Here is an 18,805-nt window from a genome sequence, read left to right as displayed (position 1 = left end):
ATGTACAAACACATATACATATATACAAGTGCTGTGGGGAAGGGAAGGAGGTAAGATGAGGGGCATGGAGAGGGGGACGAGGGGGAGAGGAAGGAAGGGGCTCAATCTGGGAAGGCCTCCTGGAGGAGGTGAGCTCTCAGTAGGGCCCTGAAGGGAGGAAGAGAGCTAGCTTGGCGGATGGGCAGAGGGAGGGCATTCCAGGCCCGGGGGATGACGTGGGCCGGGGGTCGATGGTGGGACAGGTGAGAACAAGGCACGGTGAGGAGATTAGCGGCAGAGGAGCAAAGGGTGGGGGGTGGGCTGTAGAAGGAGAGAAGGGAGGTGAGGTAGGAGGGGGCGAGGTGATGGAGAGCCTTGAAGCCCAGGGTGAGGAGTTTCTGCCTGATGCGCAGATTGATTGGTAGCCACTGGAGATTTTTGAGGAGGGGAGTAACATGCCCAGAGCGTTTCTGGACAAAGACAATCCGGGCAGCAGCATGAAGTATGGATTGAAGTGGGGAGAGACATGAGGATGGGAGATCAGAGACAAGGCTGATACAGTAGTCCAGACGGGATAGGATGAGAGCTTGAACGAGCAGGGTAGCGGTTTGGATGGAGAGGAAAGGGCGGATCTTGGCAATGTTGGAGTGCTGAGACCGGCAGGTTTTGGTGACGGCTTGGATGTGAGGGGTGAATGAGAGAGCAGAGTTGAGGATGACACCAAGGTTGCAGGCTTGTGAGACGGGAAGGATGGTAGTGCCGTCAACAGTGATGGGAAAGTCAGGGAGAGGGCAGGGTTTGGGAGGGAAGACAAGGAGTTCAGTCTTGGACATGTTGAGTTTTAGGTGGCGGGCAGACATCCAGATGGAGATGTGAGCCTGGAGAGAGGGGGAGAGAGCAGGGGCAGAGATGTAGATCTGGGTGTCATCAGCGTAGAGGTGATAGTTGAAGCCGTGGGAGCGAATGAGGTCACCAAGGGAGTGAGTGTAGATGGAGAACAGAAGGGGACCAAGCACTGAACCTTGGGGAACCCCCACAGTAAGGGGATGGGAGGGGGAGGAGGAGCCTGCAAAAGAGACTGAGAATGAACGACCAGAGAGGACGGAGTCTGTGAAGCCAAGGTTGGATAGCGAGTTGAGGAGAAGGGGGTGGTCCACAGTGTCAAAGGCAGCTAAGAGGTTGAGGAGGATGAGGATAGAGTATGAGCCGTTGGATTTGGCAAGCAGGAGGTCATTGGTGACCTTTGAGAGGGCAGTTTCCATGGAATGTAGGGGACGGAAGCCAGACTGGAGGGGGTCGAGGAGAGAGTTGGTGTTGAGGAATTCGAGGCAGCGCGCGTAGACAACTCGTTCAAGGAGTTTGGAAAGGAATGGTAGGAGGGATATGGGGCGATAACTAGAAGGTGAGATGGGGTCAAGAGAGGGTGAAGAAGCAGCTGGAAGCCAACAGAAAAGAGTTTTTATTGGATGTGCAGGGCACTGCACAGCCATTGGAGGTTTTCATTCAATCGTACTTACTGAGCACTTACCGTGTGCAAGACACTGCACTAAGTGCTTGGGAGAGTACAAAACAGATGTATTCCTGCCCACAACAAGCTCACAGTCTAGAGGGGGAGACAAACATTAATATAAATTACAGATATATACAGGTTTTTGAGAAGTGGAACAATAAGCACTGAATGACATTTCAGAAAGATGATCAGGGCAGCAGTAGGAATAAGATCTGAAGGTAGGGTGGCAGGGGGCCTAACACAGGAAGGGAGAAAAGAGGCTGGAAGCAGGGTGATCAGTCAAGCTCATACAAAATACAAGTGAACTGGCCACTCCTAGTAACCACATTTTTGACCCCACAGAGTAGCTAACACAAGTGATGTCCCTGTGCATACAATTTTTAGCAAATTAAAAAAATAATAGAAAAGGTTCATTTCATGAATGGGAAGAGGGGAACAGGGGAAAAAAAAACCCAATGGTATATATTGAGTGTTTACTGTGTGCAGAAAACTGTACTAAGTGCTTGGGAGAGTACAATACAGACTTGGTAGATATATTCCCTTCCCACAAGGAACTTGTGGTCTACAGAAGGAGATAGACATTGAAATAAATGACGGCTATGGACACAAGTGCTGTGGGGCGACTATCAAGTGCTTAAAGGGTAAGGAAAATGTAGTCTGGGAAGGCCTCTTAGAGGAGATGAGCTTTAAATAAGATTTTGAAGGTGGGGAGAGTTGGGCTCTGTCATATATGAAGGGGGAGGGAGTTCCAGACCAGAGGAGGGATGTGGGCAAGAGGTTGGTGGCAGGATACACAAGTTTGAGGTATGGTGAGTGGGCTGACATTTGAAGAGTAAGTGTGCAGGTTGGGTTATACTAATAATTCAGCACGGTAAGATAGGAGGGGATGAGCTGGTTGGATGCTTTAGAGCCAAATGATAAGGAATTTCTCTTTGATGCAGAGGTGGATGGGCAATCATGGGAAGTTTTTGAGGAATGGGGAAATGAAGTGAATATTTAAAAATAAAATGATCCAGCTAGCAGAGTGAAGTATTCATTCAATCATATTTATTGAGTGCTTACTGTGTGCAGAGCACTTTACTAAGTGCTTGGGAAGTACAAGTCAGCAACATATAGAGACGGTCCCTACCCATGGACTAGAGACGGGAGAAACAGGAGGCAGGAAGATCAGTGAGAAGGCAGATACAGTAGTCAAGACAGGATAGGGTAACTGCTTGGATCAGCATAGCAGCAGTTTGGATGGAGAAGATAGATTTTAGCGAGGTTGTGAAAGTCAAAGCGACTATTTGATGACATTGAATATGTGGGAATGAGAGAGATGAGTCAAGGATAATTCATTCAATAATAATAATAATGGCATTTGTTAAGCACTATGTGCCAAGCACTGTTCTAAGCACTGGGGGGATACAAGGTAATCAGGTTGTCCCACATGGGGCTCACAGTCTTAATCCCCATTTTACAGATGAGGTAACAGAGGCTCAGAGAAGTGAAGGGACTTGCCCAAGATCACACAGCAGACAAGTGGCAGAGCCGGAACTAGAACCCATGACCTCTGACTCCCAAGCCCGGGCTCCTTCCACTGAGCCATGCTGCTTCTCCAATCTAATCTATTGAATGCTTACTGTGAGCAAAGCACTGTACTAAGTGTTTGGGTACGCACTTAGTACAGTGCTCTGCACATGGTAAGTGCTCAATAAATACAACTGAATGAATGAGTGTACAATATAATGCCAAGGTTTTGGGCTTGTGAGCATATGGTGGTGTTGCCTACAGTGAAGCACTGCAGAAAACTGACTACAGGGCTCACTGGCCCTACACCCACCCCTCTCCCAGGTTCCACACCCTTTGGGTGCATGGGCCAAGCAGCAATCCTGTCACTGAAAATCACAATATTCGAGAGCAATGCACAAAACAGAGAAGTAACGCATCCCTTGCCCACAGGGAGCTTACACTCTAACAGGGGAGACGGACATAAAAATATTTACAGGGTAAGAGTAAATAATTGAACAGATATACAAGTGTGCTGAGAATGGGTATAAATTAGTAGACATGCACTGAAGATAAGCTCTTTTCAAGTGAACATCTCTCATCGCTCTGTTCTGCTTTCACTGGCACTCTAACACTTTCTGCCTCTCTCTGGAACCTTTCCACTCTTAGAAGCAGCATGGCTTAGTGGAAAGAGCAAGGGCTTGGGAGTCCGAGGATGTGAGCTATAATCCCAGCTTTGCCACTTGTCTGGGCAAGCCACTTAACTTCTCTGTGCCTCAGTTACCTCATCTGCAAAATGGGGATTAAGACTGTGAGCCCCACATGGGACAACTTGGTTACCTTGTATCTACCCCAGTGCTTAAAACACTGCTTGGCACATACTAAGCGCTTAACAAATACCATAATTATTACTATTATTAGAAGACTATCCTACACCAAGGACCATGCTCCCCTGCTACAGCTTGGCACAGTTCTGTATTAGGTGTGGGTACAGTGAGGCTAGCAGGGGAAGGGCAAAGAGACTTTCTATTCTAACACCCACCTGTTCCCTTTGGAATAAGAATTGGGCTCACAATTCCTATTACCCAGGTCAGACTATTCCTTTAGTATGGCTTTCCGGGGCTTACATCAATCAGCTTCAAAATTTCCTGAAGAATTCAGATTTTCCCGCTTTTCCAGAAGCGTCATTTAGAATGTAATAGATGTCTCCAGTTTGAAAGACTATCTCGCTTTTTCTCATTTTTCTCCTACTTCATTTCCAGTATTCATAATCAGACCCCTCCAACCTGCCCTAAGTAACTCCTTCTCCCCTAAATCACTATGTATTTGCACTGTGATGCCTGGAATACGCAGCTTACAAAAACACCAGTCACTGCATTTCAATATTTCTATTTTATTGAAATGAAACTTTACCCCACCCCCAAATCCATCTGTAATCTATTTTAATGTTGGTCTCCCCCTCTAATCTGTGAGTTCCTTGTGGGCAGGGGTCTTGACTGCCTACTCAATCAATCGTATTTATTGAGCGCTTATTGTGTGCAGAGCACTGTACTAATTGCTTGGGAAGTACAAGCTGGCAACATATAGAGACGGTCCCTACCCAACAGTGGGCTCACAGTCTAGAAGTCTACTCTAATGTATTCTCACATACCATTGATTGATTTGGGTTTTGGAAAAAGACAGAGATAGGCAACATATGTTTGACAAGGATCAAAATGAAACCCATTTCAAAACATTTCCTTTTAACATGTAAATAGTTCCAGAAAGTTGAATACAATTCAACGTTATCACACACACACACACACACACACACACAAAATCTCCCTTCCTTAAGCAACAGGACAACTAAGGGAGTATTCCATTTGCCTAACTACAGGGTGCAATAACATCAATTTGGCTAAATTATACACAAGGAGAAAGGTAATTGGCATCAAGTATTTTTTGTTGTGATTGGTGTACCCTTCTTCAAAGCCAACTACAAAACAAGTAAAATGAAAATAAAAAAGTAGTAAACAATGGTGGACAATCATTAAGAGTCCCCACCCCAAAATTCCCATCTTCTGCTAGCAGTTTTTCAATCTCTTTGGCAATGGTATGATCCAATTGGACATATAAACCAAACATGTATTCAAATATTTTACTAAGATGAACTTCAGTGAAAGCACAAAAGCCTCTATGAAGTGAAATGTTCAGAAGAATTCAGGCGCATATGCTACTGACTGCTTTGGATTAAATGAGGAGGGGCATCTAACCCAGAATTAGAGAAACAGACTCCAAGAAAGACTGAATTGGAGGTTTCAGGTTGAAAAGTCAGAATTATAGTAGACACATTTGAACACATTCCACCCTGAAATCATTATGTTACACCTGGCTAATTATTTACCTTTTATCTTAAACTAAAGTAATAATAAATTCTTTACTGTTAATTGAATGGATTCAAATGTTGTGATAACATAGCAACCCTTCAACAAAAGGATTAAACATGAGGACCTTGAACCTCAAGAGTGATGTTTAGTAATTCAATCTTTCAAATTAAGACTTGGGTAAAAATGGGATGACATCTGTCAAAATAATTTAAAAAAAAGACAGACCAACTGAAAAATGGGAGTTTCAGGCCTGAGCCCCAGCATAATAGATGGCATACCATAAAGTGATTTAGATTAGTAGAAGCTGAGAGATCCGGAGCTTTTCTATAAAACTTCTCCAGGATCATCATATCTGGGGCTCCCATTATCTGCACCACCCTAGAAACTAGGAATCTGCCCCTTTCCTGTAATTCCCTTTAAAAGCACAAATTACTTGTGCAAAACAAAGAAAAATGATTGTTAGCATGTTTTCAGGAGCAAAGCTATCAAACTGATCATCAGTATCCTTCCAAAATCCCCATGCATGCTAAATCCATGAGGCAACTGTGTACATTGAAACCTGTTTCCAGGAAACCTTAACTTTAGGAAGCCTTCCGAAAATTCCCAGATCAATGGCTGTCAGAAACAGGTACTGATACCACACACTATACTGGTCCCAAAATAACCAAATAATTGTTTCTTCTCTAAACACTCTGTATTGGGCCTTAACCCCACACGGAATGATTACTCTTGTAAAACCAAACAGAAAGAATATATCGAATATACCAAACTAAGCTTGAAAAAACAGGCTCAGTTCTGTTCTAAGCAAAGATCAAAGTAGAAGCAGGTCGGTGGGTTCTGGACAAAAACAGGGAATTACGTCGATTCAGATTATTCAAGAAAGTACTCCGCTTTTTCCTGATTGATGTGGGCTTTTTTTCCTAAATAATTGAGTGAATGATCTCAAATGTCCACTTTCTGAAACACATAGAGCCCTAATCTGTTGGGGGAAACTATATGTGCTTCCATGCTTCAGTTGGAGAGGGGTGGGGGGGAATGAGAACATGCATTCAGCATGGACATATTGGACTCCAAGGAAGCTCCAGAGGTCATCTCATCCAAAACCCCTGCCTCAGGAGAAAGGCTTCAAACACACACAACCCTTCTTGGCCTTAACTCTATATTTACTTGTTTCTGTTGAATGTTATGGCATACACCTTGCTCCTAGGCAGATGGCTGGATGGTAATATTTATGCCTTGATACCTTTATACCTCTCTTTTTCTCTCTAAATGCCTACATTAGTCTGGATCAATAGGCTACATAAACTGCTAATCTATGCAAAAGAAGCATTTGAGAGAAATTGATTCCAGAGTTATCTACGGATGTGCTGGCATTTCTACGTGCACATATACATGCACATGCACGCAGAAAAGAGAATTAGAGGTCAAAACGGCCCTATGTAAATACCCAGACGACAAGGGGCTTTGCCATTTCAAGGGGCCAGCATATTTATCAAAATGACATGTTACGATCAAGATGATGAAGTAGTCATCTTACTAACACCGACACTCCTAAAGCCAACCATATAACCCTCTCACAACTGCAATGCAGCTTTTACTATGCAGCTTTTGCCACCCATCCTACAATCCACATACCAGACCTCTTGCCTCTCTGCAGCTAAAGACAGCCTAGGCTTCTGCCATCGTTGCTGGTCACCTTTAACAGTCACGATAAATTACTGACATAAAACATTTGACAGTGGAGAGGGAAAAGGAGAAAGAGAGACATAAAGAGACGGGGCCCTAGGACGAGAGGAGGTGATGTCCGAAGGTGCAGTATTCACTCACCTTTTACTTGTGTTTCATACTCGGCTATGATCTCTTTGTCTTTCTTGAACTTAGTTTGCGATGACATCTTTTGACAGGTCAAAAAGAACTCGGGATATGTTTTGACTCCCTTCCCTTTATCTTCCCGATCCTCTCAATGCCGGGAAAATGTCCGAGGCCCGTCAATTTCACAGGTTTTCGGGCTAATCTCTTTCACTTGGCTACAAAGAGAAAAAAACCCTCTCCGTTTGCAGAGACAATTCCCTTCATTTGCAAACCCGGGCAGCAACAATAGCAGGCTTCGGTCAGCTTTGCTTTAGAGAGAGAGAGAATACAGCCACCTAGCCCAGCTGTTCTTTTTCACCCCCTTTTTTTTCCTTTTTTTTGGGGGGGAGGGAGAAGAGAAAGTACTTACATGCACGCACACACTCACTCAAACCACGCGGGCGCGCACACGCACACACAATTACAATACACACTCTTTCTTTCGCACTCTCTCTCACACACACACGTAGACACACATAAACACACACCCAGAGGCTCCTCCTTTAAAGCGTGCCGTCAGCCCCAAAGCGGAAAAGCAACCTCTTCGGATTTGTTCCAAAGAAAGATCAGGTTGCCAAAAAGGCTTTCATTTCGCATCCTCACTCCCTTCGAAGGTCTAATTTTTGGAGCAGATCAGAGCCAGAAGCGATCAATTGAACTTTTCCTCCTGAAAGGCATTGGCTCCACTGAGCCAGGGCTGGAGACGGAGCTTTCACTGCAGGGTGGACGAGCTGCCTTCACGTCACTCTCCAGACTCCACCTCCGAAATTTTAGAACCACTGACATTGGAGCCTACAGGACACCATAACTCACTGCAACAGAAAGGGAGAAGAAAAACCTCACAAAAGGGAAAATTATAGAGTGAGTGAATTAGGTACCTGGTTTCTACAAAAACGCAGCTCAGTTCCTGTTTTGTCTCGACTCTCTTTTCCCCACTTTGTCCAATGTCCTTAAAATGTGTTCATCAGTCAGGCTATTTTACTGAACACTCACTAAGCACTTGGGCGAGTACAACTGTGTTGATAAACACGTTCCCTGCCCACAATGAGTTTACAATTTAGAGGGGTTCATCAAAACCTTACTGTCAGATTGAAAACATCTGTGAGCCCATCACCACTTTCACCTGACCAACAGATTTGCATGGTCCCTACCACAATTCATCAGTTTCACCACTCTCCTAGCCCTTTCTAAAGGCAACCATCTACCTCCTATGTCACTAGGCTAAATGAACAGAAACATCTCCCTGCAGCAGATTAACCTATAATTCCCCATCAAAACAGAGCCCCATGAAAATTTAAGAAAAAGATGAAATAAGGTAAATTCAAATTTCTTTTAAACTCATTGCCTGATTTTCTTTAGGCTTATCTGGTGGACAAGTGATTTGTTTACATGGCATATTTTGTGTACAGATCACTGTGCTTCATTCTCCCAATCTGGTCTCCAAAAGCCTAACTGACTAGATAGACTTTGTATGGCCAAAATGTTCTGTCTTGCCTAGGTCAGGCCTGGTCCCATCCAAGCTGAACCTTTTTCACATCATCTCAAGTAATCCTCTCACTGTCCAGATTGCCAGTATTTACTACCTCCTGCATATGGAACACTGCAGTGAGGCCTAGTGGAAAGGGCCTAGGCCTAAGAGTCAGAGGACCTGGGTTCTCATCCCAGCTCCACCAGTTGCCTGCTGTGTGACCTTGGGCGAGTCATTTTACTTCTCTGTACCTCAGTTACCTCATTTGTAAAATGGGGATTAAGACTGTGAGCCCTATGTGGAACTGTGTCCAACCTGATGATCTTCTATTTACCCCAGAGCTTAGTACAGCACATAATTAGCACTTAATAAAGCCATTAAAAAAAAACTTCAAGACAGTCTATTGAAGAATATTAACCATGCCACCTCTCCCTTATGCACAATGTGGGTGCAAATGAAAACACAGCACAGCAAGCGTGATCTTCACAGCATAACAGATACTGGAGAAATGCAAGGAGCAATATCAAAACCGTATACTCAAGCAATAGTATGTATTGAGCACTTACATTATGCAGAGCAGTGTACTAATCACTTCAGAAAGTACCACAGAGTTAGGAGACATGATTCCTCCCAGAGCTCATATAATTCCTCCCATCAAAACAATCTATACTGTCTTTGTGGATCTTCCAAAAGCATTAGACCTGATCAACAGACCAGGGCTTTGTCAAGTACCACACTTTTGTACCACAAAGTACCACATTTTATAAAATAAAGACTACTCTGGAGGCACATACACAAGTCACACAGCTGTAAACTGCTTTGCAAAATCAGCATTGTGTCATGGACTTACAATAAGCCTGAAAATTGTGTACCAACCTGCATCCAGGAAACATACCACCATACACACAACCAATTGCTTTCATCAACAATACAGGGATGAATGCTCTCAGAAAATTATGCTCTTTAAAACAATGTACTATCCAACAATGCACCTATAGGTGACAAAGTAGAAACTTAATCAAGAACAGGATGTCCTTTGGGAAACTGACAGTATAGCAATATTACGTCATCAAATAGTAGTTCACAAAACTGTCATAATACCCAATCTTCTTTGCGATTTGGATCTATCTTAGGAAGCACATCTAGCTTCTCAAGTAGTTTCATTACCATCACCTGTAAACCAAACTCAACATCAAATGGCAAGGCAGGGTCACAAACGATGAATGGATGGGCTCACAGTGGGTTCAACAGCACTGAGGCAAAGCTCATCCCACCCCAGCTTCTTTGGGTAGAACAAGAAAGGATTAGGAGAAGAGTCAAGCAGCTGCAAAATGACTAATTAAAAGGGGTGGCACGTGCAAGCAAAGAAAACAGAAGAAATAGTTTAAAGACATGATGAAACAGTGCGGAATGTCAGTGGACTATTGGGAAATGATAATAGGCAGATTCACCTGAAGAGAGGCAATCACTCACAAGTTGTTCTCACAAGTTCTGAGAAAATTAGGGGACCAAAATTCAAAAACAGCAACAGGTGTGGTAAGTGGTAAACACATTAGCATGGCCAAGGATCAATCAATCAGTGGTATTTATGGAGCACCTGAGTGTGACACAAAGAACACTACTTTAAACACAGTAGGTATTCAATAAGTACAATCAGTAGATTGGAGTATTGTACAAAGCACTTGGATAAGTACAGCAGAAGCAGGACATACATTCCCAGGTCTGAAGGCTCTTATGATGTAATGGGAGAGGCAGGCAGACAAAAAAAAAAAAGTGTTTATAAATTGTGAGAGCAGAAGAAAGAAGGAGCTTAATCTTTACAAGTACCCAATATGGAATTGGGTGGCAGTCATTCAAGCACACGCACACACATGAATAAAATCTCACCATCAGTAACATCATCTTGGATTTTGAAGGACAGCTATAAGTGCACATATATATTTAAAAATAGTATATCATGTAAATGATATGCATAAACGGGTCGGACCTTCACTTAAGTATTCTTACACCTTGTGAGTGACTGAAGAATTTGGAGAGAGGTCAGAGGACAGTCACAAAATAATTATAGCATGGAGAAGGAGATCTATAAATTCCTTGAAGGCAGGGATCAAGTCTACTTACTCTATTGTAACTCTCAGTGCTTGGCACATAGTAAGCGTTCAACAAATACCATCATTATTATTATTATTACTTAGTATGGTGCTCTGCATATGGTAAATGCTCAATACATACCCTTGATTAATGACTTAATTGACAAGGAAAAGCTGAAGCAATTGAGATTGTTTAGTCTAGAGAACTGAGGGTCAGGAGGAGACCAAAAATATCTTTCAAGTATATAAAAGAGTTATTGTATGGAGGAGGATGTCCAACTGTAATAGTAAAAGAAATACTACTGTTAGTATTACTCCTCTAGCCTTACCTTTCAAAAGTCAACATTGACTGTACTCCACTTTTAATTTCCGACTTCTGGGGGTTTTCTGGATAACTTTCAGTCACTTACCACCTAGAGGTTTTTTGTTTTGTTTTTAAACAGACAGCAGAACAAACTGCTGATTCTATTCATTTTGCTACCTCTGAATCAGTCAGTCAGTGGTATTTATCAAGCACTTACTATGTACTGAGCACTGTACTAAGCGCTTGGGAGAGTACAATACAACAGAATTATCAGAACCATTCCCTGCCCATAACGAGTTTACAGTCTGTATGTTGTTAAGGAGAATGGGCTGGTTAAAAAAAATTGAGTTAATAATATTTCTGTACTCATAAGGTTCCCTGCATATTTTATTGAATTATTAGTTCACAATTCAAAACACATCACAAAAATGTGCACGTAATTTTGGGATTGGGGGGGGCAGGTGGGATTTGTTGTTAAGATCTTACTGTGCCAGGCATTGTACTAAGCTCTGGGGTAGATACAAGCTAATCAGGTTGGACACAGTTCATGTCACACATGATATTCACAGTCTTAATCCCCATTTTACAGATAAGGTAACTGAGGCACAGAGAAGTTAAGTGACTTATCCAAGGTCACACAAGAGACAAGTGGAAGAGTTGGGATTAAGAACTCAGGTCCTCTGACTCCCAGTAGTTGAGGCAAGTGGCACATTGAAAACTTTGAGTAAATATCATTTGTTTATTGATTAATGAAAATACCTCATTACAAATCATCATCATCACAGTCTTTTAGACTGTGAGCCCACTGTTGGGTAGGGACTGCCTCTATATGTTGCCAATTTATACTTCCCAAGTGCTTAGTACAGTGCTCTGCACACAGTAAGCGCTCAATAAATACGATTGATGATTGATGATCATCATCAATCGTATTTATTGAGCACTTACTGTGTGCAGAGCACTGTACTAAGCACTTGGGAAGTACAAATTGGCAACATATAGAGACAGTCCCTACCCAACAGTGGGCTCACAGTCTAAAAGGGGGAGACAGAGAACAAAACCAAACATACTAACAAAATAAAATAAATAGAATAGATATGTACAAGTAAAATAAATAAATAAATAGAGTAATAAATATGTACAAACATATATACATATATACAGGTGCTGTGGGGAAGGGAAGGAGGTAAGATGGGGGGATGGAGAGGGGGACGAGGGGGAGAGGAGGGAAGGGGCTCAGTCTGGGAAGGCCTCCTGGAGGAGGTGAGCTCTCAGTAGGGCCTTGAAGGGAGGAAGAGAGCTATCTTGGCGGATGGGCAGAGGGAGGGCATTCCAGGCCTGGGGGATGACGTGGGCCGGGGGTCGATGGCGGGACAGGCGAGAATGAGGTACGGTGAGGAGATTAGCAGCAGAGGAGCGGAGGGTGCGGGCTGGGCTATAGAAGGAGAGAAGGGAGGTGAGGTAGGAGGGCGTGAGGTGATGGACGGCCTTGAAGCCCAGGGTGAGGAGTTTCTGCCTGATGCGCAAATTTACAAATCTTGTAAAATATTCTAATATTCTCTTGAGTGCATAATTTTAACTAAAAACTGCATGTATTGCCTTTGTCCAGTCAATATAGTTTTCAACTTTAATAGTTATGAGTTGTTTTAGCAGAGCATTCACCTTTAATTGAGAGCAATTCAATGTTAAAAAATGAGTATTTGAAGGAGACGTGGGCATGTAAAATGATTGGAAAAAATTTAAAAGGAGGAGGAAATTGGAAAAGAATACTTTAGACTCCCCTGTCCTGATTTCCTTTCCTATTTTGAAAGTATGATTATACTCTTAGAAGTAGCAACCAAAATAATTTCATTTCAGCCTAAAACAATATTTTTCTGGGCCAAATTTAAAACTCCACCAAAAATCTAATTGGAAGCTACAGTAATCAACCAATTAATAATATTTATTGAGAGCTTACCCAGTGCAGAGCACTGTAATGAATGTTTGGTAGAGTTTGTAGATGCAATCCCTGCCCTCAAGGAGTTTACAATCTAGAGGGGGAGACTGGCCCAATCTAGCCTAAGGCCCTCCCCAAGCCCAGAACTGCTTTAATTTATTTAATGGTATTAGTTAATCAATCAATCATATTTATTAAGCACTTACTGTATGCAGAGCACTGTACTAAGTGCTTGGGAGAGTACAGTATAACAGAATTGGTAGATGTGTTCCCTGCCCACAAGTGTTAAGTGCTTACTATGTGCCAGGCACTATACTAAGCTCTAGAGTGGATACAAGCTAATCAGGTTGGTTACAGTCCCTCTCCCACAAAAAGGCTCACAATCTTAATCCTTTTTCTACAGATGAGGTAAATGAGACACAGAGAAGTGAAGTGACTAGCCCAAGGTCATACAGCAGACAAGTGGCAGAGTGGGACGTGTGGGATATGGATCGGGTCCAACCTGATTAACTTGTATCAACCCCAACATTTATTACAGTGGCTGGCACATGGTAAGTGCTTAACAATTACCATTTTTTTAAGTGAAATTACAGCAGAATCAGGTTGCCGAAGTAGCAGATGGCCTATTAGTAATGCCTTTGTGATGTTTCTGCTAGTTCAGATTTCAATCATATTTAAAGTCAAAAATAATTTTTGTCATATTAAAAGCTGGTTACTTTCACATCATTTCCTTTGGGTTTTTTTGTTTGTTTTTCAAGAAGGGGCAACTGCCCCCAGCCCACAGAGTCCTTCTCTGGCTGTTCCAATGGCATCCCTCCTTCCTCTCACCTCAGCCACAAATGCTGCTCACTGGCTAACACACTTGGGCAGTGTGGAGGAGGGAAGGGTGTGCATGTGCTCTAGGGAGAGAATTTGGTTTGATCATGCCCTCTGGGCTTTTACTGCCCCATACTCATCAGAATTTTAATCTGACTTTTCCCATGCCCCTGTTTCCGACTACTTTCACTATCAGCAGTGTGAGAAGTAGCGTGGCCCTGTGGAAAGAGCACGGGCTTGGTAGTCAGAGGTTATGGGTTCTAATCCCGGCTCCTCCACATGTCTGCTGTGTGACCTTAGGCAAGTCACTTAACTTCTCTGAGCCTCAGTTACCTCATCTGTAAAATGGGGATTAAGACTGTGACTCCCCAGATGGGACAACCTGATCACCCTTTATCCCCCCCGGTGCTTAGAACAGTGCTTTGCACATAGTAAGTGCTTAACAAATGCCATCATTATTATTATCTGCACCCTCACTGCTCTTCATCACTGCTGCTATCCACATGGGTAGTGTCAGGAGCCCCAACATCAAGCAGAAATGCCTTACCACCCCTAGCTTCAAGGCTCTTCACCAGCGTTGCCCATCTCAAATATCAGCTGCTCTCCAGCTCCCACTCTTTGCTCCTTCCAAGCTTACCTTCCAACTGTACCTCGCTCTCGACCCTTCCTACTCCTCTCTCTTGCTTATGCTGTTCCCTCTACCTGAGGTATTTATGAGCTCCCTAAGTATTTCTCTGCAGGGGGATTTACTGAACGCTTAAAGTGTGCAGAGCACTGTATTAAGCATTTGGGAGAGAGTACTATGCAACCGAGATGGTAGACAAGATCCCTTCCCACAACCCCGATGCGCTTATGCAGACCTATGAGACACAAAGCCAAGGCCATAGTATCCCTGTTTAGGTGTTTGGGCACAGACTGGCAAAGGCACAGTGCTGGACCTGGCTTTGGACAGCAACCAAGCAATTCGGCTTGTACCCAAGCAAACAGCTGGAGGAGGAGTTCGGAGATAGGTGCCACAGTTCTGGGAATATGTTATTCATTCAATTGTATTTATTGAGCACTTACCGTGTGCAGAGCACTGTACTAAGCGCTTGGGAGAGTACAATACAACAATAAACAGACACATTCCCTGCCATGTTACTGCACCCCCAAGTGGTATAAGAGGAGAATTGGGCACATATATTTAAATTACATATTATACTTATTTATTTATATTAATGTCTGTCTCCCCCTCAAGACTGTAAGCTCATTAAGCAGGCACTGTAATAAATGCTGGGGTTGATCCAAATTAATCGGGTTGGACACAGTCCCTGTCCCACATGGGGCTTACAGTCAATCACCATTTTGCAGATGAGATAACTGAGGCACAGAGAAGTGAAGTGACTTGCCAGTGTCACACATCAGACAAGTGGTGGAGCCAGAATTAGAACCCAGATCCTCTAACTCCCTGGCCTGTGCTTTTTCTATTAGGCCATGCTGCTTCTCCTTATTCTGGAGGGTCAGGGATCATATTTAATTCCTGCCCATGTACTTTTTTCCAGTGCTTAGTTCAGGGCTTTTCATACAGTGAGCACTTAAAAAATACTATTTCTACCACTATTACTACTATTTCAGCTTTCTGCTGTGTTTTTGGAAAGTTAATTTCAGAGCTCTTCTCATCGATTTTCCTCCAGACCAGGGAAAGTCATCTCTCTCCTCCTCTTCCCCCTCTTCTCCCCCCAGGCCCCCCACCCACTCAAGACTCTCTCTCTCCCTTCCCCTTCTCTCTCCCCACCCCACCACCCACTCAGGGCTCTCTCACTCAGAGACAATGGAGTTCAGGTCACTGCTCCCAGATGACAAACTGTCAGAGATCCGACTTGTACTGAGTGCTTAGCAAACCTCCAATAACTATTGCAGCTGCACCCAATTCAGCATTCGGGGCTTTGGGGAATGTGCATATGTTTCTGCCTATGAAAGCATTTGGATGACATTTTTATATTTCTCAGTTTTAGTTTCAATATAGCAAAGAACGTGAAGGACAACCAAATCAGTGTCAGGTCAAAAGGCTGAATTTAATTAAAATGTTATTTAGATAAAAATCTCTTTTTGAAAGTGCCTTTGTTAAAAAATTAACATCCTTTTTTCAAGTTAGGATCACTTATGGGCTCTGGTTAGGTAGAAAAATAATTCAGAACAGACCAGCTCCCTGATCTTATTTTTGCAATGCAAGTATTTTACCATCTAGATTATTGTGTAGGAATCAGGTCCTATTATACTTCCTGCTATAATAGCAATGAATGATGATTAAGACAGATATGGTTCCAAAATCCCTTGGAATATAGCCATCTCAGTCAGTTTATTGAGCGCAAGCTCTCTAAAGAGAAAAACAGTCATGCTAAAACGTCTTTCCTTAGAGATGATAAAAAAGGTCTGTGTCTGACAGCAGAGATAGGGGGTGGTTGATATTCATTCATTCATTCAATCGTATTTATTGAGCACTTACTGTGTGCAGAGCACTGTACTAAGCGCTTGAGAAGTACAAGTTGGCAACATATAGAGACGGTCTCTACCCAACAGTGGGCTCACAGTCTAGAAGGTGGGCTCACAGTCTAGAAGTCATTGATTGATATCAATCAATGGTATTTATTGAGCACTTTACTGTGTGCACTGCACTAGCGTGGCCTAGTGGATAGAACATGGGCCTGGGAGTCAGAAGGACCTGGGTTCTAATCCCCAGCTCTGCCACTTTAATGCTGTGTGATCTTGGGCAAGTCACTTAACTTATCTGTGCCTGTTACCTCATCTGTAAAATGGATATTAAGACTGAGCCCTATGTGGGACAGGGACTGTGTCCGGCATGATTATGTTGTATCTACCCCAACACTTAGTACAGTGCTTAGCACATAGTAAGCACTTAAATCCCACAATTATTATTATTACTAAAGCACTTAGGAGCATACAATTCAACTGAATTGGTTGACACAGTCTCTGACCCCATGAAGCTTAGTCTACAGCAGGACATTAAAATAGTGTATGGATAGGGGAGAGAGTGAAGTAGAAGAATATTTACCTAAGTACTGTGTGGCTCTCCGCTCAGGGTCTCACCTGGAGAGTTTCCAGTAACTCTACCAGTCTCGACTATGGGAGGGAGAGTCAAGCAGAGGCATACCCATTCCATTCCTAGCTTGGGCAGTGGATAGTGAGTGGAAGGCAATCTGCTACAAGTCAAAACTCACCCATGCTGGGCAGCAGCAGCATGGGAGAGAGTCAAGGGTGGAGACTCAAGTTTACTGTGTGGAAGAAGGCAATGGTAAACCACTTCCATATTTTTACTAAGAAAACTCTATGGATACACTACCAGAATAATGGCAGATGGAGAGTGGGGCGTTCTGGGAGAGATGTGTCCGTGGGGTTGCTATGGGTCAGAAATGACTCGACAGCATAAGACAAGACTGTGAGGCTGTGATTTCCCCCTCCTGCTTTTGTGGTCCCATGGCCAAAGGGATGTAAGTATATCCCCCCACCAACACACACACCAAACACACACACCTCTGCCAAAACTCCTTGGAGGGAGAGAGTGTCTGGAGAAGGGGTTTTGTGACTCTAGTAGTTCCTCTTACATTAAAAAGGTTGGGCGGGGGGTGTGGGGGGGGAATATTCCCTGGCAGTTGGAAAGAGCCAGCCCAAGGGGAAGAGTTGTTTATTTTTGAGCTCTTGGGCTATGGGACATAACAATAGAAATTTAAAATAAAAATCTCAGCCTTTCAGTGGGTCCTGATATCTACCAATTCTATGGCCTTCTGCTCTCCCAAGCACTCAGCACAATGCTCTTTGCACAGCAAACAAGCAGTGTTGCTTAGTGGATAGAGCATAGGCCTGGGAGTCAGAGGTACCTGGGTTCTAATCACAGGTCAGCCATTTCTCCGCTGTGTGACCTTGGGCAAGTCACTTCACTTCTGTGTGCCTCAGTTACCTCATCTGTAAAACGGGGATTAAGACTGTGAGCCCCATGAGGGACAGGGACTGCATCCAACCCGATTTGCTTGTATCCACCCCAGCTCTTAGTACAGGGCCTTGCACACAGTTAGTGTGCTCCTGCTCCTCCTCCTCCTCCTCCTCCTCCCCACCCCCCCCGCCCTACCTCCTTCCCCTCCCCACAGCACCTGTATATATGTTTGTACAGATTTATTACTCTATTTATTTTACTTGTACATATCTACTATTCTATTTATTTTGTTAATGATGTGCATCTAGCTTTACTTCTATATATTCTGATGACTTGATACCTGTCCACATGTTTTGTTTTGTTGTCTCTCTCCCCCTTCTAGACTGTGAGCCCATTGTTGGGTAGGGACCCTCTCTATATGTTGCCAACTTGTACTTCCCAAGCACTTAGTACAGTGCTCTGCACACAGTAAGCGCTCAATAAATGTGATTGAATGAATGAATGAATGGTGCTTTAACAAATGCCATCCAACAAACACCATTGATTGATTTGGTTGCTGGCACCCCTGCCAGGGGCACAGTTTCCACAGTTGCTGCCCAGGGCAGGGAAGAGAGCAGGAGAAGGGGAGGCAGGAAGGGTCAGTTTAGACCCACCTGGGGGGGTGGCTGGCAGAGGGTGAGAGCCAACAACCATACAAATGACCACTCGCCCAGGACCAATCCAGATTAGCTTTAGTTGTGAGTAGGAAGGGAGGTGTGACATTACCAAATGTGCCAGTCTGATGGGCTGGTGAAGCTTTGGGGAACCACTCTGAAAGACTGGCTTCTTTGTCAGCAAGCTCAAATTTCTTCAAATCCATCCTCTGAGGAAAGCAGAGCAAGGTCTCAAGCACGTCCAGTTCAGGACCTTGCAATCTGAGGGCAACCCATGATCAGCAGAGGCCTTGGCTTAAACACAGTGGGAGCTCATTTTCCCCATCTAGACTGTAAGCTCATTGTGGGCAGGGAATGTGTCTGTTCTATTGTTACATTGTACTCTCCCAAGCGCTTAGTACAGTGTTCTGCACACTGTA

At 43.7% G+C, this 18,805-nt stretch overlaps 1 protein-coding gene and 1 non-coding gene across 7 annotated transcripts in view; one reads left to right on the top strand and one right to left on the bottom strand.

Moving 5' to 3' along the window:
- SRGAP3 (SLIT-ROBO Rho GTPase activating protein 3) overlaps positions 1-7,576 on the bottom strand; it is a 319,900-nt gene extending 312,324 nt beyond the window's left edge. For all 6 annotated transcript variants that reach the window (XM_038771992.1, XM_038771993.1, XM_038771994.1 and 3 more), the window contains exon 1: positions 7,171-7,576. In XM_038771992.1, the coding sequence (XP_038627920.1) occupies positions 7,171-7,237 (67 nt within the window). In that variant the 5' untranslated portion in view covers positions 7,238-7,576. The remainder of the gene's footprint in view (positions 1-7,170) is intronic.
- A 9,298-nt stretch (positions 7,577-16,874) lies between these two features.
- Positions 16,875-17,013, top strand: LOC119920605. Its single transcript, XR_005448335.1, has one exon. It is a non-coding gene; the product is annotated as a small nucleolar RNA SNORA7 (small nucleolar RNA).
- Positions 17,014-18,805: the final 1,792 nt, after the last annotated feature.

Source organism: Tachyglossus aculeatus, chromosome X1 (genome assembly GCF_015852505.1).
Source record: "Tachyglossus aculeatus isolate mTacAcu1 chromosome X1, mTacAcu1.pri, whole genome shotgun sequence".
NCBI lineage: Eukaryota > Metazoa > Chordata > Mammalia > Monotremata > Tachyglossidae > Tachyglossus > Tachyglossus aculeatus.
The sequence above is the reverse complement of the archived record's forward strand: the minus strand, read 5'-3'. Positions and strand labels throughout refer to the sequence as shown.